Here is a 23,866-nt window from a genome sequence, read left to right as displayed (position 1 = left end):
AATAGCTAGATAAATATATACATTTATATATAATATAAATAAATATATATATATATAAACGCTAATAATTTAATCACAAATGGAGCGCTGTCAATTCCGCTCTGTGAAAAGAGTCATTATCTTGTATCATAGTATCAAATTATATATTTTATATAAGCTGCAGTCCGTAACTTTTTGTGTGTTCAAAATTTATATTATAATCGAGAACATCATGAATTAATTTCCTAAACCGTGTTTTTGCCTTATCCCGAATCACTACGGTACACTTATAATAAGGGTTTATATTCGGATTATTCAGATTCAGACTGGTTCGGGTCGGCACTGCTGACACGTCATATACATGAACAGAGAGAAGTAGCTCCGTCTACAATGTTCTTCCGCAAAACAACTACCCAGCAGCCATTTCACCCTGTAGCCCTAGACTGGTTGCCCACTGAAGTAAAGCAGGGCTGAGCCTGGTACCTGGATGGGAGACCTCCTGAGAAAACCAGGTTGCTGCTGGTGGAGGTGTTAGTGAGGCCAGTAGGGGGCCGTCACCCTGTGGTCTGTGTGGGTCCTAACGCCCCAGTATAGTGATGGGGACACTATACTTTCAAAGAGCACCGTCCTGCCGTAACCCCGGTGTCCTGACCACATTCCACCGGCATTGGCCCCTACCAATCATGGCCTCCTAATAATCCCCATCTATTGAATTGGTTCTATCATTCTCTCCCCTCTCTCCACTATAGCTGGTGTGTGGTGAGCGTACTGGCGCTGTTGTACTGTGGCTGCCGTCGCATCATCCAAGTGGATGCTGCACACTGGTGGTTGAGGAGAGACCCCTGATACGATTGTAAAGTGCTTTGGGTGTACAGTAGTACATATGAAAGCGCTATATAAATGCCTCATTCTATTCTATTCTATTCTAAAACGCATGCAGTTCTGTTTATTAACCGCTAGAGCGCCAAAAGTTACATTACAAGTTAAAGTATAAATATATATTATAATATTTCTATATGAATGATTGTTATGACAAATTATTATAGAATGTTAGCCAAATTTACAATAGGATACATTTCAATCAAAATAGGCAAAAGTCATTAGTCAACTATGATTTTATTTTTATATGTATGTATAAAACAATATTGATTTGTAAACATATTTTACATACAAATGGCACAGGGTGATCACAGTCACTTTGAGAAACAACATCTGCATATATGATATGCTTGTTTTACATGTACAGTAGGTCCTAGTTTCCTGCAGTGCACACAATGATATTACAACTGTCACATGCAGACACATTGGAGATTACAGGGCTTGACAACAGACACGCCATATCCCATTATAGACACAATTACTGTGGCACAAATTACTATTAAGTTTTAAGGGATATGAAACATGTATCACAACATACTATAAGACTGTGTAAAGAGCCAGCTCAGGTGTCTCACCGAAATGCATTATTTTGGTGCATTCTAAGGCTATATTAAAAATAAAGCTTCTTCAATGGGTCTTTGCAAATAATTCTGAGTTATGAGAACAAGAGTCATTTCCACTGTATACATTTATTTGGAATGTTACATTAAAGTTCTTGATGTTATATTATAGGTTTTTACATTACGGTCTACTCTAGAGATGGTTTCTTATTCTTTAAATAGTAAAAAGGTCCATGTGGAGGCAAATAACCTATTTTTGGGACTGACCTTTTAGTTTTTGGGTGGTTAGTATCACCCCTGCTGGTAGATGTATGGATCTAAAAAGCATTTTTCTCCATTGACAACTATTTAAAATTAGCTGTGTATTCTCATAAAAAGCATGTGTCGTCACATTGACATTTAAATTGATTTGAATGCTAATGGACAGCTTTCTCCAGGTATTCTAAACCACATGGTTCACCCATGAACCTTTATTTTTAAGAGTATGCAAAACACCAAAGTTAATGTTTTATATGTCTCATTTTCCTCTTTTCCAGAGTAATGCATGACACAGTGTATATGCTGTACATTGATGGCATAACGGACACATTCACACTCAACTCTCATTCCTCAGGGTCCTTAGTCTCTTCAGAAAGCTGAATCTCTTCCTCTATCCTCGTAGACTGCAGCTCATCTTCACACTGAAATAAAGATGAGCAAATGCATAAAACATGACACCCTTTTGCTTTAAGTCTAACAGTAAAAAACAGACATGGTCATGCACCAGTTTATCTTCCTTCTCCTCCTCGGGGTCAGAGGTCATCTGCTCCTCTGCACTAAAGTATCCATCATGCTCCACAGAGGCATCCAGCGAAAGAGATCCTTTAGACCAACCTGACACAAACAGAAGGAAATGAAAGAAGTGAGAGAAAAAATTGATAAAAGTTAAAAGGATGGGGAACAGAGTTTGTATTGCAAGTAAGCACATAAATGAGGGCCATGTAGAGATAACAGAGAAAGTACCATAGAAGCCTCATTGTGACGTGATAGACAGGGGACAGACCAGTGAACATTTTCAAAACCACACAAAAAGCATGCGTGACAAATTGTGTGTCAGTGGTATGTTCCGGGTTCAATACACGTTAATGTCTATCAACAGCATAAATAAAAGGACAATCTGTCCACAAACAACACATTTTTGTACAGAAGAATTAACAAAAGCGCTTTGACCAAACTATGTGCTGCACATTTCTGCTTTGAAACCCTCTGTAATGTCTTGTCCATTAACTTCCGTGGTAAGTCTATTACCATAAACACGTTTTTGTTTGTTTTTACGAACTGAGGGACTAGTCAAAATAATTTTTCGTGTAACCGATGCTGTCGATAGAGCTTAACCCGAAACAATCTTGTATAGACGAAGACGTGGTCAGAACCACTTAGAAAGCATCAGATGAGACACACATATAACCTACAAGCACATGCTACCCTAGTAAGACCTCAGTGGAGTATGCATGAGTGTGCACATACGTGTGTACTCAGTATGTGTACCTCTCCTACGATTCTGAAACAGGCTTGATGTACTGAACCACCTGACTCCGCCCAAGTTAGGGTGTGGCCCTGTTTCTGGGAGGAAAATAACCAATCAGACGGCATCTCTGCATCTTCTTAGTATGGCACATTGCCTGAACTGAAGTACACCTGACAGAGTTTTGAGAGAGCTATTCCTTTGAGGATCAGTTCATTTTCTGCCTTTACTCTTTAGAGAGCTTGGTGGCTTGGTGGTAATGAATTAGCTGTTTTTAGCACCATTTCTATTTTTAAAATCTCTTGAAGAGAAGATATCAAGAACATGTGAACTGCATGTTTGGTTTTCAGTCTGCTAAAATAGGTCACCTAGAGGTGTAGGGTCACTTCGGATATCCTGTCGTTTTGGTTTTGTCTCAAAGCTGAATGAAGACCCTGTAAACCACCAAAAGAAACAGAAAGAAATAAAAGAGAAAGTTGTAGAAAATTTTTGAAAAAGAGAAATGATGCATGTATGCATGTAGTAGAGTTGTTGTTTTTTCACACACCTTTCACTCTCTGTGTTGTTCCAGGTTCTAGAATGTTCTCAAGTTCTTTGCCTCTTTCCTCTTCTGTCTTCTGTTTCTCCACTCCTCCACTCCTGAGGTTACTGCATTCATTTTTCACCAGTCTTAAGATGTGATTAATTTCATGTTTTAAAATTAGCTGCAATATAAATGTGTACATTTGATCATGTGTAATTGTACCTGTTAGTTGAGCTGGTATCTGAGGTGAACTGATCAGGTGCCTTCTGTTGACTTGCCTCTACATAACAAGAGCATGCATTTAATGCATCTTTGTGTTAAATCGGCCATCTGAATGCATCACATATTTCTTTCCAAACAAACATAAAACCAGACCAATACCTTTGCAGGCCTCCAACTGTCCTGTTAGAAGTTTCCGGATTTCTGTCACCCAGATAGTCTTAACTTCCTCAGACACGGCCTACAGGATAAGATATACCAGACTTAAAGGGTAACTGTTGCCAAAATTTAACCTAGGCTCTTTCTGTTTACCTACCCGAGTTAAACTTTTGAGTAAAAGCATAATTAGAATGGAAACGCCACTTTTAAGATTGACCATATTTTCGTTTTAGGTCAAAATGCCATTTTTAAAACACTAAGAAGGCTCGACACAACATTAAACTGTGTTCGAAGTATCACCAGGGGCTCTACACATGAACTTGAGCATTGACTACATTGTTTGTGTACACAAAGTTTACTAAAAAAGAAAGGTTTTGAACAACTCACTGTAGCTGTTGTTCTTCCCGGCCGCCGGCATTTAGTCAGTCAAAAATATCTGTATCACTGAATCATTTCATTATTATATGAGGATCCTTTTTCAAATACAAGATAAATATATTTTCACTAACGACAAAACAACAAATTATCCGTGAATTTATATGGAGCTAAGATTTAGGAGCTTTCCATTTTTACTCTCCTCCCTGTTACGTTGCATTCGGAGATCGACTACTTTTGACTGACAAAATTCCAGCCACTGGAAACAATAACTGATAAAGTGAGTCGTACAAAACCTTTTTAGTAAACTTTGTGTACACAAACAATGAATTTAATGCTCAAGTTCATGTGTAGAGCCCCTGGTGATACTTCGAGCACAGTTTTATGTTGTGTTGAGCCTTCTTAGTGTTTTAAAAATAGTGATTTTGATGCTATCATATAAGTGCCCCATGCACTCCCATTCAAAAGGCATTTTGACCTAAAATGAAAAAAACGGTCAATCTTAAAAGTGGCGTTTCCATTCTAATTATGCTTTTACACGAAAGTTTAACTCGGGTAGATAAACAAAAAGAGCCTAGGTTACATTTTGGCAACAGTTACCCTGTAACACATGTCTGATAACATAACCTTTTAATAGGAATATTAACTAAGACACACACTCTTGTGCTCACCTGTACTGTGTAGACCTCATCTCTTGAACTGGACCAGATCTCAAACTTCTTGTTGTCCCCTTTAGCATGCTCTGTTATTCCAATAGCAGCCATCTAATGAAGACAGAACAGAGACCATCAGGTAAATAGGCTATTGAAGTATAAACCTTACATTTAAACATGCAAATTAGGCATACTCTTAATGCACACATTGAATTATATAAAAAGCAATAGACTCAAAAAAAAAAAACTATTCTGCAAGGCATTTAACCAAAAAAGATTAAATATTTGAGTTTGTGCATGTTATAAAAAAAATACAATTTAATATGGCCAATAAAATTCTAATGATCCATAAAATATATCTGAAATGTTGCATTTGCTATTTTAGAAAAAATTCAGATCAGGAAAATTGCCTGTTAAAGATGCAACTCTGGAAGTTACAAAATTTTCATCAGCCTGGCAGAAATGCTATGGTTAATTGAACAAAACAGAAGACATGGGACTTACCAATAAGAGCTCATCATCACTTTAAAACATCTTTAGCTAAGCATTATTACACTCTATGTTATTATACTCACACTAAGCTCCTGTTTGAAGCTATATGAGGGGGCTTTCTCATATCCCTCTCCGCTCTCCTCTCGTCTCTTGCAGAAGAGCAGGGCTTTCTCGTGCAGGAACAGGTGTCTCTGCATGGGCTTAAACCTAGCCAACTCTATCACCTTCACATGACCTCTCTTATGCTCCGCCCACACACTGAACGACCCCTGCATCAGCAGGCGACCCAGGTCTCCAAGGTTACTCTGCGTGGAATCAATAAATATTGCTTGCAGATATGGAATAAATAGGAGTGACAAAAAACATTAATGAATATTAATGGAGAGGACGAGAGTAAAGCGTGTGCATGCCTTTTACCTCATATCCTGTGATGGCAATGAGATGCATTGAGTCATTTACAGCCTTCAGGATCCCTAGTATGGAGGAAAGAGCTGCCTGCAGCTCCACTGAGCCCTCGCAGCCTTTACTGTACTTAATCATCTCCTAAAACACATTTCAAAGAAAAATTATCGTTTCTATTACATGACCCCTGAAATTAAATTATTGACAGATCTTTTCTTCTGGACTCTTTTCACAGACTGTGATGGCACATTTCCACAGTTATTAGCATTGCAAATCTAGTAAAGTTTTTTCATATATATATATATATATATATATATATATTTTTTTTTTTTAAATGCTATGAAAATGTCTAATGCTATACTTTGTTGTTTTACAAAAAAAAACAAAAAAACTCTCAAATACAATGACTGAGGAATTGATGACAAATTTCACATCTTTCTCTCTTCTGACCAACATAATCAATCTCTCTATATTGTTCCCTTCTTTGGAAAGTCATGGAAACTCTATCACAGATTTTTTCTTTCTTTTGCTATTAGAGCAAAATGTGGAAAATGGCCCATTGTGAAATAGTTAAAGTTGAACAGATTATCAGAATTTTTTTTATAAATGTATGGCGGGGACTTGGTTCTTTCCATTGGTTGATGATTGGCTGGAGGCAGATCTGACTGTGAGTTAAAAGTCGATTGTAAGAAAGGAGCAGGGTTTAAACAGACTAAATGATTGGAGAAATCAATCATACATCACCAGAGAGAAGGGGTTTTTACCAGAAGACTGATAATATTTTTTTACTGAAGATTACGAGGTCAAAACAATTTAAAAAAATGAAATGCAAGGAGGAATCGTTTATAATAAGATCAACAACATGCATTTAGAATATAGAGTGAACACACACACACACACACACACACACACGCACACACACACACTGTGTGTACCTTCAGCATGAGCTGGTATTTGGTGATCCTCTGCACAGGCTTTAGTAAGTATGAGTCCAGCCCCAGCTTGTGCTCTAGTTTCTTCTGACACTCCTAATGCACAAACACAATGTGGTAAACGGCTTTCTTTCACAGGGAGGGCCTGATGTCATCAACAGATTGTGTTAAGTGTGTATGTGTGTCTGAGAATAGACTACAAGAGTACTGCACAGTATGCACTGCATGTTACCTACTATTTTAATTAGCAGATAAATGTTTTAAACTTTGAAACTGTGTTAATTTAGTTTGTTTATCCATTTTTGTAAAAATCTCTTTTACAGTTAAAGTTTTTTCCAACTGCTTACACACAAAATCTTTTCATGTCACATGATTTTTGAAACCTCTCACTCAAAGTGCAAAACTACACACCAAATCTCCAAAACCATAAGCTATTTCTCAGCCTTTGACAATTGCATAAAACACTTTTTCAAAACACTACACACAATTCTCTACCTAAAACACAAAAATCTAACAGGAAGTGACTTGCTTTCCTTTACTAAACACAACCAATCAAAATGCTACACTTTTTCAGCAGGTCACACACACACACACACACACACACACACACACACACACACCTCACGTGTGCAAACATTAATTTCTTACAGTTTTTTTCAATTGCTTAAGCACAATTTTGAAAACAGGGCCCGGTTTTTCAAAACCCTTCACACAATTAGCACAACACTACACCAAAGTAGCACAACACCTCAGATCATTTGCAAAATGAAACACTTTTGTCAAAACTATACAGTGTCTTATAAAAACCTTATTTTGTTGTCATAACATAAACACAACCATCATATGGTCTGACTCTGTTTGAATCAGTTTAACACTCCTGTGCTCAACCTAAAACACTTTTAGCATTTACACAGAAAGTGTAAAAATAAATTCACCAACACCACATGACACCAATTGTGCAGACTGATGAAAATAATTTATTTTCATGTACTCAAGTCAGTCAATACTGAACAAATATTCATAAAACATTTTCCAGTTTTCATATATTATTACTGAACATACCATTGTACTCTAAGCTTACAGTAATACTGTAACAAATTACATATCCAGTTCAGTACCGAAAAAAAAAACTAAAAAAAAAAAACTAAACATCTCTCCGCCTAGCTGGATCTGGCCACAGGGCTTCGTCAACATCACAGGCTATATTTTCATTTGCAAGGCAACGTGGGAAGAATCTTTTTGAGTGACGAATCCACCCTTGTATGGATGCTGGTTCAATTTGATCACATGCTTCCTCCATAGCTTGAATGAGGGGCATCTGGACATAGGGCCGGAGATCATAAACCTTCCACCGTCATGTTGAGAAGAACTCCTCGATGGGGTTCAGGAAGGGGGAGTATGGTGGTAGGTATTGAACTGTGAATTGTGGGTGTTGTTGAAACCAGTTTTGAACCAGAGCAGAACGATGGAAAGCTACATTGTCCCAGATGACAATGTATTGCATCTGGTCCCTTTGGTTTGCTGCTGTGATGATATTGTGTAATCTGTCTAAAAATGTAAGAATGAGTTCAGTGTTGTAAGGACCCAAGTTGGCATGGCGGTGGAGGACCCCATTCTGTGTAATGGCAGCACAAAGGGTAATGTTACCCCCACGTTGCCCTGGTACATTGACAATAGCCCTGTGGCCGATGATGTTTCTTCCCCTTCTTCGTACTGTTGTCAGGTTAAATCCAGCCTCATCAATGTAAATAAACTCATGTGGGACTTCCTCCACATCCATTTGCAAAACTCTCTGAAATACAGCAAAAGATCACATTGTGTAGATCAGTATACTGTAGGTCTGCTATACAGTAAAATTACATGTACAGTAAAAAGGTTATGTGTGCAGTACACAATACTACAGTCAGTGAACAAAACGTACCACCACATATTCACGCCGCAGGACTTTCACCCTGTCTGAATTTCTTTCAAATGGCACTTTATACAGTTGTTTCATCACAACTTGGTGTTTTTTAAGGATACAGGCTATTGTTGACAGAGAGACCTGTTGGACATTATTGAAAATTAGGTGATCATTGACAATATGGGCTTGAATTTCTCGAAGTCTGATTGCATTATTGGCCAAAACGAGGTTTATGATCTCTCTCTCTTGCTCCTGTGTGAATATGGGGCCCCTTCCTCCTTGGTGTTCACGACGTTCAATCCTATGTTGGCCAAACAAAATACACAGCTTACTGTAAAATGATACACACAGGAATATATACAGTACCAAAATATAGAGTACATATACAGTACTGTTGATATAGTACATGCAGTAAGCAATGGATTTTCTGTTGACTGAAGAGAAGTTTCTCACCTGTGCTCTTGACGAAATGTCCGAACTATTGATGCCACTGTGTTCCTGCTTAGGTTAGGCTGTACTCTCAATCCAGCCTCCCTCAGTGTTAGTCCGTGGTTTATTACATGGTCCACAATTGTAGCACGAATTTCATTACACAGATTTGGTTGTCTTCTTCTTTGTGCATGTCCTACCCCTCCTCCAGGTCTTCCTCTCCCTCTTCCTCTTCCTCTTCCTCTTCCTCTCCCTCTCCCTCTCCCTCTTCCTCTTCCTTGGCCTCTTCCTCCACCTGGTACTCTCTGGATTCCCCCTCTCATCCGCACTCTCCCTCTTCCTCTGACACCATCCATTTTTGTTGAAGACAGGTGAACTTACCTGTTGCCTTTTTATAGTGCTTTAACCTGATTGGTGTGTCTACAATTAAGCACCAGTGTGTGTGCACACCTGGTGCCTGTGTTTAACCAATTGGTTCATGGGTGTGCTCATTTGAAAGCCTTTGCTTTGAAATTGCAAGGAAATGACATCATGATAAATTTCTGTGTCAAATGCATACAAGTGTGTTTAGTGTTTTGCAAATCACTGTGTGTAATGTTTTGCAAAAAGTGTGAAGCTGACAATGTGCTTACAGTTGTGCAAATCTAGGCCGGTGTTTTGCTCCTTGAGTGTAAAGTTTTGCTAATTGTGGGAAAGTTCTAATTTTAGTGTGTAAGCAATTGAAAAAAACTGTAACTGATCACTAACCATTCACTGCTTTACTGTAGTATAGGCCTATAAATAGGTCAAAGGTCAGATTATCTGTTTTGAACAATGGATGCCACGGACAGAGACCCCCCACACACACACAACTGTGTTTTTTACTGTATTCTAAAGAATATACTTTTGGTTTACATATGTTTATGGTTTTGTTGTATACAACAGTAATGTTTGGCCTATAATAAATATTTTCTGTTTCTACATTGCATTGGTGTTTACAGTGTACTTGTTTCCCCTCTCAGCAGATTACTTTTACTGTAGAAATTGTATTGAAATGTAGATATAAGCCTATGAAAGACAAAAGAGCTTTAGATTTAGAACAACAGTGTTTACATGGTATATCCAAAAATTTACTATTATGAAAGAAGTGTTTGGCATTTGATGCAAATGCTTCATTCTGACATGTGTTTATGGCATTTTAAATGCAGCGTTACATTTTGAAGGAGATGTGAGGCATTTTGCATTTTGTGTGTGCAGTTTTGGGAATTGTGTGTAGAGTTTTGAAAAAAGGTGACAGTTTTGAAACTGTGTGTAAGCAGTTGGAATAATTAGAAGATGATGTTAAAAATCATATTACTTCCGGATTATTTGTCACCCTGAATAGGGAAGCTCAAGTGTAGCACATTGGTTTGTGGTATATAGTATTTCACACAGTGAACTTTTAGGCAAATGTAGTAGGTCATCCAAATATTACATGCAAACAGAACATTGTATATGTATATATAGCCTACATACTGCAAATACAGTATGTAGTAGTATGCTGTTTTAAATATGTATGTGTACATACCTGGAAGAAGGCACAGTCTGAGCACTGCCTCCAGAGACTCTCAGAACGAGGCTTGTTGTGACAGTATTTCTCATAAATCTGCAGCTCCCTCATCTAAACAGCACAATGACCAAAGGTCTGAGCATCACTGAGAAAAATAAACTCCTAAAAGTTCACTTTTACTTCATACTTCAAAAAAATGCTTTGTTTTCTTGTTAGTTATTTAAAAAACTCACCCAGTCTAAAAAGCAGCGGCCCACAAGCTCAGGACAGTCAGTGTAAGTCTCCAGCTCTTTGAGGAATATTCTGAAAGGAATTTAAAATGAATTGTGAAACATTTATTTGAGCTGTGATTCATTCATTTAAACAGCGATATCTGCGGACAAATAATTTGCTAAAATGAATCAGACTTTACATCCTAAGTAACTGTAGTGGGGTAGAAGGTGAAGGACTACAAACTAGATGGACTACAAATCCCATGAGTTAAGATGCTATAAAGGGAAACCAAACGGTTTAGACTTCCTCTTTGAGGTACCATGTGTCAAGCAGGAAAAGTTGTTTGGTGTCTTTCAAGGCTGTGTAATGGCAGATGAAAAACCAAGTTGATTAATGAGCAGCATAGAACTGAATTGGGAAGGTAAGGGTTGTGACTTATGATGACTATAGTGAGTTTGTCTAGTTGTAACATGTTTGTGATTGTTTTCTGTTTTAGTGTTCGTATGGGAATGGTGTTGATTGGTGCCTCAGAGAATTAAGCAGATATATTTGAGAATACAGGTACTGATCTTAATTGAATTATTTAATGGGGAGATTTGGTTTTAAGTTTCATTTTATATTTGTAATTTGTTTTAATGGTTTTAAGGTTTTTAATCTTTGTAAATATTTTATAGGGCAATCATCAATTTGTATTCTTTCTTTGTTTTCTTTACAGCTGATGCATGATTGCCGTTTACTTTATTGAAAGCATTGGTGGCTTAATGTGTGTCTGAAGAGATTACTTTAATGTTGAATTGGGTCTTGTGTATGGAAGTGGCAAAGTGATTTATTTAATTTGTGAGATTGTTTTGATGTTGTTTGTTTGTTTTTGTTTTGGACCTGTGACTGACGGTGGGGTTCCCATTTTCTTGAATATGGTTTACTCTGTTAAGGTTTGGGGAATAGATTGTAGTGGTTTGATTTACTTTACAATTGTGGAGGTTGGAGTGAAATTGTGTTTGGTGAACTTGTGAGTGTGCACATAGTTTAAGAACAAGTTCCATTGGATAGGATTGGGAACCCTGTTGTCTGTAACGGTTATAATTTCAGTTCTGATTACCCTATGTGCTCATTCTGAATACTGTGAAATAAACTTTGTTATATTTGCAACAAAACACACTGTGGTTGTGGCCCTCTTGAGTTCTCCACATCTTTTGCGAGATGTTGGGGTTACATAACTAATGATGCTACGAACTATTCTCCAAATAATCTTTTACATTTTAATGATGTTTATCCACTCCACTAGATGGCGCTCACCTTTTGTGGAAATTATAAATCTCCTGCATGTTCCCAAATAACACATCCTTCTTGTTCTGTAGGGCTGCAGGGATGAGAGGAGCCATGGAGGGGTTGCCCATCTCAGCAGCATATCCCTACAGCACACACACAACACATTTAATGGGGGCATATCACAGAAAACAGGATTTTCGGTGTAGACCTGCATCAACTTTCACAACAATAATCTACCTCCCAGGTCCAAGAGGTCTTCACGGGGCAAAAACGGTTAAAACAGGATAAGGCCATTTTAACATTTCAGGAATATATCCTCCCACATAATAAAATGAAGTAGTTCCTTAATATGAAGATTAATTGTATTTATGAAAGAACTGACAGATTCACTCACCTGCAAAACACACAAAAGCTCTTCCACATATGCTCTCTCTGTTTCCAGTAACTCATTCATTACATGCCTGTGAGCAAACACAGAACACACGGACAATGAGGAACAGTTCATTACTACACTGTAGAGGGGTGTTGATGGTCTAGTAAGGCACATGCGTTTCCCCCTTTCCCCTTTGACCCTGGACTGACCTGCGCAGCACAGCCAGGGTTTCCTCCTCCTCCGATACAGAAGCATTGCGACTGCTCCTGCCAACCTGATCAAAACTTACCTACATAGAGAGGATCATTATTGAGTAATAGTAAAGGCCCTTAACTTACATAGAGTTCCCTACATGAGAGAGAGGTTTATAGCATTTGCTTATACAAAGAGAGTGATTTACAGTTGTTCTCAATCGCTTTGGCTCAGTTCTCGAAACAATAAATTCAGATCTCTGAACAATTAGTTTCTTGTTCACATTAGATTTGAATTTATTAACGATTTAAGCAAATTGCATGTGTTTTGGCACATGTGTGCAAAGAGTACAATTGTTTACAATTTGAACTATAATGAAATGCACATGGCTTGTTTATTAAAACTGATGAGTTGATTCTCAGTGAAATTATTAAACTTTTCACAATTTCTAAACATTCTTTCATCATGTGAGCCATCACATGCTAAATTATGTATTTAGTTATCAAAATCTATCAGACATGTACAGTATGTATATTCCATAAATATCTGACATGGAATGTTTATTATGTCTGTTAAATTGTCAAATAGCCAGACATATTGTAATCACAATCTTACTAATCAACCAATCAAGTTTGGAAGCATATATGGAGTTTGCCAAGCACAATCAGTACTTTTTTTTTAAACATAGAAGAACGTCACAATCCTAAACAGCAGCAGCTACAGCAGTACTGGATAAATATTTGTATTCACACAGTACATTTATTTTTGTATTTATACATGTGTATATAAATGTGTTATAAATAAACTGAAAATTCACAGTTGCTTGCCATGGAAGAGCAATAGGAAGCTATAGACTGAACTGATAATCTTGTATAGTAGGCTGTAGAAAATCAAAAAATTATCAACAAATAAAGTAGAAAAAAGCAAACAAAATGTGTATATAACAAATATTTCCACGGTGAAAAAGCATCTAAACATTTTGACCAGAGTGGCTCATGCGGTGACTAAAACACTTTTTATTTTGGAGGCATTGACCAATTTACTGACACAATAACTACATTTTGAAGCATGTATTCAACGTTTTGGGTGAGTTAATTTGTTTTTGCAGGCATGTAATAGAGTTCTGATGTTCCAGCAAACAGTTGTGACAATTGAACTTACAGTTTAGAGCATGTTAAGACAGTTTCGAAAAATGTGCCAAAGCGATTCAGAAAAACTGTAAAATTATTGAAAAGGGAGAAAAATACACTGTGGGCATTGTAGATGAATTATACATACTTGTTTACATGACACACTGCTGTCTGAGTCCTCGGTAATACAGATGTTCTCGTGATCCCTGTGAGCTGAAAGAGAGAGAGATACACCTATTGCCTCCATTTTACACTTAAAAAAGTTATAGATAGATAGATAGATAGATAGATACCAGGAGATGAGAGTGACTCTGGTCGAGGGGCCACAGGCTGGACAGGCCGTGTTTGTTTGGCTGCTAGTTTTTTCAGGCTAACCCTCCTCCTCTCAAACATCTCCTGTAGAGAGGCTTTCTTCTCAAATGCACGCTTCACCTGCTCCTGTATCATTACACATTATGTAATATAATAGAACACAATATAAAAAAGATGTCTTTATTTTATTTCTTTTTTACTTATTTATATTTTTATTACTAAATAAAAACTAATTGACAAACAATGTTTTTTCCCCATTTCATTTTGTGCCGTTGACTACAAATTAAACTGAATCGAATTTGAATTATACGTGAGATGCATGTATAGTTATGAACTCATATTGCCTCACCCTGAGCTCATTGTTCAGTATGCTCTCATATTCCAGCCAAACTGTGCTGATCTCCCACTGCTGTTTCTCATTGGCTGTCTCCAGGTAAAACTCCAGCTCTGACAGGGCTGACTCCGCCCCCTCCTGTGATTGGCACTTGTCAAGAGGCTGTGATGCTAGCATGTAAATCCCATCATCACACCATTTACACACCTGAAAGAGAAAAGAGAATGTGAAGAGAAGAGAACGTGGTGGAAACAGATTTGCATATACAGTATGAAAGTGTGGTGAGTGTGTGTGTGTGTGTGTAGAGAATTTGCATGTAGCTGAGTGAAGGTGAAGACTTTATGCACCATCACTCCAGGTCTCCCTTGCTAAACTAGTTCTGTCTTAAAAGCGTCATGGCTGGTGTAAGGTAATGTTTAAATACCTGGGCTGGTAACTGAAAGATTTATATAATATATTTATATATTCAAATTAAAAATCACCGTGTCCAGTCTTCTGTGTAGCTCTATAGCCTGTGTCAGCCTGGTCTTCTTGTCTTTTAGCTCTTGGATGAGATTCTCTTTTGCTTTCTGTAGCTCACTGCATTTTACTGCAACACTGTCATCAACATTCTGAGAGCTGTCAATCAATCCTTGGCCCTCGGCAACCAGAGATCTTACTCTGTCCAGCACTTCCTGCAGAAAAAGGAAGTGTGTTTGAGAGGAGATATTCATCAAAAGGGTTATTGAAAGCTTTCGTATCAATTAGACTGACACATCGATGCATATATGTCTGTGGATGCATGATAACACAATAAGATTATTCAGATGGCAGAGACTCACACAGACTTTCCTTTCATGATTGGTCAGTTCTTGAAGGAGGTGTTCTGTTTGGGCGGGGCTTATTCCAATATCCGAGAAGGCATTCAGCGTTTCTGTTGCCTGCTCCAGCTCTGTTTGCAACTACAAGACCATAGCAAATAAAACAGAGTGCAAATATTATTAGTAAATGCTAATGTTATTCAGTAATAAGAATAAGCTGTAAAATATGAGTGTCTTTTAAAAGCAAGACCTGTTGAAAGCTGTGCTCAAACTGGCAGAGTTTCAAACATAGCTCCAGTTTATTTTGATGCTGAATCCAGAACTCATCAAATGCTGTAGAGCTCTCATTCAACTGAGATAATAGCCTGCAAGTTGGCAGGGAACAAGAGAGAGAGAGAGAGGGATATATGAATGAAATCTGAATGAGTAACTGACAGTGCATACATTAAACAAAATAAAATTACATGTATATTAGATGAAATATGAAATAGTGTATAAACCACGAGAATTGTTATTGTTAACTAAAACTATAAAAAAGTGTTGTCGGTATTTTAAATAAAACTGAAATTAAATTAAATATAAATATTTAATGAAAAATGTTGCTTTGGCAACTTACTGAAATAGCCTAAATAAGTTTAAGTTGAAATACTAATATTACTCAAACTAAAATAATAATTTATTAAATCTATATAATTTTTTTTGTAAATACTGAAAATAATAAAGAAAATAAAAGTCAGTTCAAAATATGAATAAATACTATATGTATAAATTATTTTTGTTTAATGTTTTGACCCATTCAGAAAATGTATGGATGAGCAGTATCACATTGGCTGAGTGATTCACATTACTTCGCGCTTGTATCTTATAAGCCCCATTCACACAGCACTTTGAACCCGGCAAATTGCCGGCAAATTGCCGGAACGCCTTCTGTGTGAACGCAAACACGACCCGGGTTTAATGCCGGGATCGATGCCGGGTTGGGGACCTAGTAACATTGCCGTGTTCAGACCCGGAACGCGCGCTGTGTGAACAAAAGCCAGGACAAATGCCGTAAGGGGTGTGTCGTAGTGATGATGCACGAGCCTTCGCAATGTGGTAGTTATCGTGCGACTCTGTTACTCTGTTAGAAGAAAGTTTGTGTTCGTCATCGATACAAGAAAGAACGAAAAGATGTCTGCAAACTGGACTGAAGCAGAGACCCGAGAGCTCCTTGCAATCCGCGCCGAAGCTGAGATCGTTCGCCAGCTTTGTGGAACGGTACGTGATGCGTTAGTGTACGACCGAATCCGAAAAAAAATGATCGAGCGTGCGTACCTTATACGTCACATCATAACGTCACGCGTCTATCCGGGACATACCCGGGTTGTGTGTGAACGCGCTCTCTGATTCCGGCAAATCACTGGCAGTGTGAATGAACCATTTTCAAACGAACCCGGGTCAAATCCCGGGTCACTTTATCCGTGTATTTTCCGGAATCTCTGTGTGAAAGGGGCTATAGTTATCTCATGCTTTAGGACCTCAATAGACAGCTGGACAACATAAATGACATTACAGTGTTATTTTAGAATTCTTATTATTATTCTTATTTATACATACATATACATACATATGTTTATTTTAAAAAAAAATTATTCAGATTAAGATGCAGAAAACCAACAGAGGAAAAGTTCTAGAGGATTTCTACTGGGAAAGAGTTTGAGATGTACCTGTGCACTGTAGCAAGATTCTCAAGCTGATCGGGGTTTAGACTGCTGTCCGGATCTCTGCGGACCGGTTCCCTGATGTTCTCCAAGAGTTTACGTCCTTGGCTGAGAGCTTCTGCCATCTCTTCCTAAAGAGAAAACAATGAAGCAAAGAATAATTTTGTAAATACCAATTGAATGTGTGAGGTGGCACATACTGAATACTACTGAACATATTGAATGCTTTTTTTAATACTTTCAAACTGTCTTTTCTGCTGGTGTGTGCACTGAGCAGATTGCCGGCTGTTAGGTGGTTTTTAGGCAGCTCTGTTTCTGCCAGCTCTCTCCCGAACATTTGCAGTCTCTGAGCCATCCTCTTCAGTAATGCAGCGAAGCTTTCAAGATCCTACCGGCACAAAGAATTCATAATTTCACATATAATGTATATCACTGGTGTAGCTTGTTTCATTTCGTTTATGCATAGGTTTCTAAAGTGCACTCAATCATTTTTCTCTATTTAAAGACATTTGGCTACACATAAAACGTAATTAAAATCACTTTTACAATATGTTTCAATCACATTCACTTAAATGCCAGAATGTTTTATCAATAGCCCAGTGAAAGATGTTTTAAGATTGTTCATCAAAAAAATCAAAAATCAAGCTTTAAGTTGTCCGTTTGAATTCACAACATCGACCAATTTTCTGTTTCTGCTTAGATTGAAAGTGACTTGTGTGTGAGTTGTGTTTCTTTGCTACACTATTTTTGCTGTAATTACATTAATGTTAGCACACCTTTAATGAAAAGCTGTGTATTATTAATATTATGAATGAAAACTTTTACTTTATCCGCCTGATTATTGGCCAATGTCACTAATGAATAAATGAATGAAATAAATGAATCATGGCTGACAGCAAATTATGCATTTCTAAAAGTGAATTGATGGACAATTTGAATTCACGTGATGCTGCATCCACACCACTGTCAGTATAAAAAATACAGAGTACAACTTCAAGAAGTGTATTTGTTCTTACGGTGCGATGAGAAATCCAGGTCTTGTGGCAGTAGTATTGAGAGCCACCCAGGTCTTGTGTCAATTGACTCCGCTCAATATAAGAGTGCAGATCCGCCACTGAGCTTAGCATGATGACCTTCAATACACACAGGCTTCATTATTTACAACGACATGACACACACAAACAGACGTGGCCTGTATAAAACATAACAACAACACACATTCAGGTTTCGTACCGGTACTTTAAAATCATCTCTTTGGAGTTTAAAGAACACATCAGATAACGTTCGCTGCAGGATAGCACTGGGTCTCAGCACCAGAACAAGCCGAAGATTAGCGGGAAACCAGCCCTACACACAAACACACAAGAAAGCCCTCAAATTTATATTATACATAATAAATATATTAAAGAGATATTTTTAAATATATTATAGACAATAACACAAAATATCCAGATGTGTGTGAAGTATCTGCAAAAATATTATTGAAGACAATATTTATGTCCATTTATATAGGAGAGATTCAGAAGCCACAGGTACTGTTTGACTTACTGAGATACGCAGTAATGTTGCCTTTAAACACGCCCATCGATCTCGACGCCTATCAATCACTACGATAAAGCCCACACCTGCTGCGCTCAGACTGATGAAGACACAAGCACATGTGTTACTGCGGTCAGTATGTATGATATTCAAATGTGTGTTAATGTGTGAATTTACCTGGGAATACTTGTCAGGTAGGTAAGAACATTACGAAACTCTTGGTCTCCAATTTCACTAAACGAAGGGAATTCTGGGAAGATAATGACAGGGCTTCCATCTGGTCCTCTCCCTCCTAAAATAGACAGATAGACAGAAATATGAAGAATCAAAGAGAAAAATCCTGCTCATATAATCTTTTACACAGGCAAACAGCAGGGGACAATACAAATTAGAAACCGTGCTGTCCTGTTGTCTGTGTTGGCATGCATCAAAGATCTTAAATTAGCACACAGGCAAACCAATAAACAACCTGCTCACACCACCTGTATGCTATGTTACAGTTTTCATATTGTGTGCTGCTTCTATTGAACAACAGCCAAACTGTGACATAATACCAGATCGGCTTGTTAGTGTTCTTTTATCATCTGTTTGGCAGATAGCATCAATTTTATCCCTGCTGCACCATTGACAAGACTGCGCCACAAAACCAATGAAAATTGTACAAGCAAAGCAAGAATAGAAAAGTGTACCATCCCTGAACCTTAACTATACACACCAAACCACTTGCCTGTGCAAAACCATAATGCTTGTTATGGCAGGTAGCCAGGCTGTTGCTATGTACCGGTAGGTAGTTACAAAGGTGTTCTGAGTGGTATTTTGCATGTAGCTACACTTCCGTTCAATAGTTTCTGTTTCTGAGTATGAGAATAGTTTCTGAATGCTCACCAAGGATATGGTTGATTATATTATATTTTATTATTCAGTGTCACATGATCCTTCAGAAATAATTAGAATATGCTGATTTGCTGCTCAAGAAACATTTCTTATAGCAATGCTACTTAATATTTTTCTGTAAACCATAATACTTTTTTAAAAAAAGTTGTATTAATAGTTTCTTCTTTTTTTTTGTTGCAACAATGTAAAATACCTTACTTCCACATTTGACCAATTTAATGCATTCTTGCTGAATAAAAGAATGCATTTCTTAAAAATAAAATAAAATCTTAAGGACCCCAAACATTTTAACAGTAGTGTATATTGTTACTAAATTGTCATATTGTTAGTCATAATCTATTTATTCCCAAATTGTCAAAAGAGACAGAGTTTCATTAAAATCCTGATATCCTAGTTTCCGTTTCCACGCCAGTGGGATTGTTTTGCCCATTTTACAGTGATTGAAAAGTAATTGGTCTACTTATAGCAAGGCATCCTCTCTTCACCAAGTATCATTAATACATAAAATCATAAAAAAGACTAAATGAAGAGATAAAGACACATAAAGTGATGAAGTGTTGTCAGTATTCCCTCAGGATAGAAACTATGATTTCCCCAATGTAGGGCCTATAAAGCAAGATAAAAATCTATCTATTTCACTCCTTTAAATCAGGATGTAAACACAAGGTGAAACATCGGTGGTAAGAGAGACAGAAGACAGTGGTGATGGAGAGAGAGAGAGAGAGAGAGAGAGAGAGAGAGAGAGAGAGAGAGAGAGAGAGAGAGAGAGAGAGAGAGAGAGAGAGCGCCACTGGGTGACGATCCCAATGTGACAAAAATATAAATTTGGCAAGTCATGCCTTCTTCTCCCTGTCTCCATGACAACAGGACAGAGATTGTGCAAGCATCGTTTACGTTTACTCAGTTCAGTTTAACAGTAACAACCTGTCAGCAAAAACAACACATATTCAGATTAAATCTCTAAAGCTGCAGCGTATGTATATGCCTGCATTTCACAGAAGTGTTCCTAAACACCAAAATAAATTTGTCCTCTACATAATTTTTTTTTTACATGCTTTACAGAGAAAGTTCCAACTACCCATTACAGAGAGAAGCAGGAAATTAAGGGAAGTGAATTTTGACTAACAAATCAACACTAACGTAATGTTACCTATTCAAATACATCGTTTTTAGTGCTCTAATTGAATAACTTTTTAATACTACAATATATTTTATGTAAAAAATGTGATTACTCTCCTTGAGATAAAGGAAAGTGTTTCTATTGTAATATACAAGTAATTTTCCTCCTAAAATAAAAATGTGGATGGCATAACTTTAGTTTTGGAAGAATTTGATAAGAAATGTTAGAGTTTTTATTCAAATCTCAGACTCCAGATTTTAGTATGTTGGCAACCGTGGAGACCTTGTTGAGATCTGATTTGAAACTCTTAAGGAGACATGTATGAATGATGTTTTTTAAATATCCATCTGCTCTCTATAAGACACATTTGAGATCTCATTTGAGAGATCTAAAGAGATTTTTCTATTTCCCTGTGGGTCCTTACAGTTGGTCCCTGGATAATGTTTTGGTTTCATGGATAAAGAAAGAAATGCAAATATAAAAAATATTTACCTGACAGGAATGAAAACTGTCTCTTGAGCTCAGTTATGATGTCAGCAGCGAAGAGAGGACTGGACTCCTTCTGCATGATCTCATCTGTAACAAACACACAGAGACACACTAACATCACGTCTACAGTCGACGCTGACAGCATCGTTCATTATAACAGGAGCGTTCCAGTTCTCCCTGTAACCAGGGCAAGACAATCCTGCAGTATTACCCTTTAAATTAAGTTTAAAAAAAAGCACTTATCTTATTGTTGTTATTGATGATAAGATGAAATAAACCACAGGGGAAGAAGTTAACCACAGGTAAGAAGAGCCTACAGTGTCTACACACACTAATATATTACTGGCTGTCTTGAATGTATTGTGTCTTTGGCTGGTGTATATTACCATCTGAGGGAGGTGAATCTTGCCCAAAGCAATTCCCATGCTCGGGTCAATGGTACATTAGACATATTTAGAAAGAAAAGAGTAGGTGATTTCCTATCTATCTCAACCAAAACCACCTCTGGATATAGTGCCTCAAAGTGCGTACAACTAATCATCTGCATGTCCACATCTTCTATTGTATATCATGGCCTCAATGTTTTTTTTTAACTGTAGGATTAAGAAATGCATTTTTTTTGTTTACACCTACACGGCAATCAAATATTATAAGCGGTACTTAAAAGGAAATAACAGAAGAGTCCTGAAAAGAGGGAGAATATATCCATTGCATTCTTTTGTTCTTCTAAAACAAGAGTGTGTTGTCCCATTGGAGTCAGATTTACCCCCTTAGGATATTCACACACACACTGGACAGAAAATCATCCGTCACATTTCAAATGAGCTTTTATGGTAGAGCTCGCCTGTTCTTTTTCTCTTGCTCTTAGATCTAATCAATTATATTTAGTGAGCTTTATTTGTATCACAAAAACTGCAAAACTGCATTGGCAAATTTGTCAGAAATAAGTATAATAAAGTAAAATAACAATAGTGCAAATGGAGTAAATAACAAATCAAATAATTGTATGAAATATTTTTAAATAATTGTACATTTTAAAACAAGATAAAATGATAAAGGCCTTACTTTGGAGCCAGTGGCAACATCTGGAAAAATTGTAATATTTCTCAACCTCAGCTAGAGGAATGCACACAGTTTTCCCTCTGTTCTGTACATCCATCCCTCTGTTTCTCCCTTCCTCTAATGTCTCACTAAATCCTCGGTTGTCTTGTAACCATAAGCAGTTATCTCAGAATGAGCTACCTGAGACAGGTGCACCAGTTAATGACTTCCTGTTTCTCTCTCTCTCTCTCTCTCTCTCTCTCTCTCTCTCTCTCTCTCTCTCTCTCTCTCTCTCTCTCTCTCTCTCTCTCTCTCTCTCTCTCTCTCTCTCTCTCCCTCCCTCCCAGACTTTCTGGAATAAACTGGTCAACTGACGCATATACACAAGTTCCCTTCACCTGCAACATTTGATAACTGATAACAGGGATGGATCACTGACTCTAAAGCACTGTACTTCCTTTGTTTACACTCTCTCTATGTCTGTCTGTGTCGGCACAATCACCCCAAAAAGAGTCTGCTGCCCCCCCAGGAGCCCCTTCCCCCATCAGATTGGAGGATGAATGAGACCCTGTGTGTGTCTGTGTTTGGTTGGATTCTCCACAGTATAAGAGGAATCTCAGAGTGCCATCTGATCTTGCTGAGGAGGTAAAGATAAAAGCTGAATTCAAACCAAGTTACTCAGTAGCCATTCAAACCAACAGATAACATTTAAAAGTAGAAAACAGAGTCTTTTTAGTTTGGTAAATCTCTCAAGCACTGGTAAACCTCTCTCTCTTTCAGACACATACAAATGTAAATACACACTTTCCTTTGGAGTCTCAGTGGGCAAAAATATTGCTCCAGTCCAGACTGAGTCAAACTAAAGTTCATACGAAAATACATATATAATTTAAAAAAAGAAGAAAAAAAAGAAGAAAAAAAATAAATGAACTATTGGAGCTTAACTATCACTGTAACGTTTTAGTACACAATATTAGGATTATCATTGCACATACTGTATAGCGGTGTTACACAGGGTTGACCACAAAACAAAGGGAGAGCTCCATTCGCAAAAAGAGTTTAATAACAAAATAAACATAACAAAACCACAACAGAGACCAGAGAACCAGGAAACAGATAACAGAATGATTAGCACCAAACATACATCTGTGCAGCACAAGACTCGACAAGGAACACACACAAAAAACGTGGGGTTTAAATACTAGACGTGTAATAGGCAAACAAGACACCTGGGAATGATCAGATAACAAGAAAAACTATGAAGGACTACAAAAATGGAATCAGGATCATTGGATTAGAGAGCAGTGCAGGTGCAAAACTACAGACCACCACAGCGGAGCAGGCAAAACTACAGGCCACCACAGCAGTGCAGGTGCAGAACTACAGACCACCACAGCAGAGCAGGCAGAACTACAGACCACCACAGCAGAGCAGGCAGAACTACAGACCACCACAGCGGAGAAGGCAGAACTACAGACCACCACAGCAGAGCAGGCAGAACTACAGACCACCACAGCGGAGAAGGCAGAACTACAGACCACCACAGCAGAGCAGGCAGAACTACAGACCACCACAGCAGAGCAGGCAGAACTACAGACCACCACAGCAGAGCAGGCAAAACTACAGACCACTACAGCGGAGCAGGCAGAACTACAGACCACTACAGTGGAGAAGGCGGAACTACAGACCACTACAGCAGAGCAGGCAAAACTACAGGCCACCACAGCAGAGCAGGCAGAACTACAGACCACCACAGCAGAGCAGGCAGAACTACAGACCACCACAGCGGAGAAGGCAGAACTACAGACCACCACAGCAGAGCAGGCAGAACTACAGACCACCACAGCGGAGAAGGCAGAACTACAGACCACCACAGCAGAGCAGGCAGAACTACAGACCACCACAGCAGAGCAGGCAGAACTA

General features: G+C 37.9%; 1 protein-coding gene and 1 long non-coding RNA gene across 4 annotated transcripts in view; one reads left to right on the top strand and one right to left on the bottom strand.

Moving 5' to 3' along the window:
• Window positions 1-1,081: 1,081 nt before the first annotated feature.
• Window positions 1,082-23,866, bottom strand: part of mcf2lb (mcf.2 cell line derived transforming sequence-like b) — a gene marked incomplete at its 5' end in the record, with an annotated part of 28,033 nt that continues 5,248 nt past the window's right edge. Inside the window, 29 exons of one of the 3 annotated variants that reach the window (XM_079618330.1) lie at window positions 1,082-2,098; window positions 2,182-2,291; window positions 3,291-3,356; window positions 3,470-3,570; window positions 3,668-3,725; window positions 3,827-3,905; window positions 4,870-4,962; window positions 5,427-5,648; window positions 5,761-5,886; window positions 6,681-6,773; window positions 10,556-10,648; window positions 10,771-10,840; window positions 12,047-12,162; window positions 12,414-12,480; window positions 12,602-12,681; window positions 13,863-13,927; window positions 14,008-14,152; window positions 14,376-14,567; window positions 14,843-15,034; window positions 15,182-15,301; window positions 15,411-15,525; window positions 16,867-16,991; window positions 17,099-17,248; window positions 17,877-17,993; window positions 18,094-18,207; window positions 18,409-18,499; window positions 18,577-18,691; window positions 20,906-20,989; window positions 21,968-22,061. In XM_079618330.1, the coding sequence (XP_079474456.1) occupies window positions 2,021-2,098; window positions 2,182-2,291; window positions 3,291-3,356; window positions 3,470-3,570; window positions 3,668-3,725; window positions 3,827-3,905; window positions 4,870-4,962; window positions 5,427-5,648; window positions 5,761-5,886; window positions 6,681-6,773; window positions 10,556-10,648; window positions 10,771-10,840; window positions 12,047-12,162; window positions 12,414-12,480; window positions 12,602-12,681; window positions 13,863-13,927; window positions 14,008-14,152; window positions 14,376-14,567; window positions 14,843-15,034; window positions 15,182-15,301; window positions 15,411-15,525; window positions 16,867-16,991; window positions 17,099-17,248; window positions 17,877-17,993; window positions 18,094-18,207; window positions 18,409-18,499; window positions 18,577-18,691; window positions 20,906-20,989; window positions 21,968-22,061 (3,171 nt within the window). In that variant the 3' untranslated portion in view covers window positions 1,082-2,020. Of the gene's footprint in view, window positions 2,099-2,181; window positions 2,292-2,945; window positions 3,021-3,290; window positions 3,357-3,469; window positions 3,571-3,667; window positions 3,726-3,826; window positions 3,906-4,869; window positions 4,963-5,426; window positions 5,649-5,760; window positions 5,887-6,680; window positions 6,774-10,555; window positions 10,649-10,770; window positions 10,841-12,046; window positions 12,163-12,413; window positions 12,481-12,601; window positions 12,682-13,862; window positions 13,928-14,007; window positions 14,153-14,375; window positions 14,568-14,842; window positions 15,035-15,181; window positions 15,302-15,410; window positions 15,526-16,866; window positions 16,992-17,098; window positions 17,249-17,876; window positions 17,994-18,093; window positions 18,208-18,408; window positions 18,500-18,576; window positions 18,692-20,905; window positions 20,990-21,967; window positions 22,062-23,866 lie in introns of those variants that run through there. The other 2 variants (XM_079618329.1, XM_079618331.1) reach the window with 2 other exon arrangements.
• On the top strand, window positions 11,057-14,008 carry LOC307001603. Its single transcript, XR_013798273.1, has 3 exons — window positions 11,057-11,171; window positions 11,247-11,311; window positions 12,109-14,008. It is a non-coding gene; the product is annotated as an uncharacterized lncRNA (long non-coding RNA).

The sequence above is a fragment of the Phoxinus phoxinus genome (genome assembly GCF_949152265.1).
Source record: "Phoxinus phoxinus genome assembly, chromosome: 7".
Lineage (NCBI taxonomy): Eukaryota > Metazoa > Chordata > Actinopteri > Cypriniformes > Leuciscidae > Phoxinus > Phoxinus phoxinus.
Note: the sequence above shows the minus strand (reverse complement) of the source record. Positions and strands in the feature narration are given on the sequence as shown.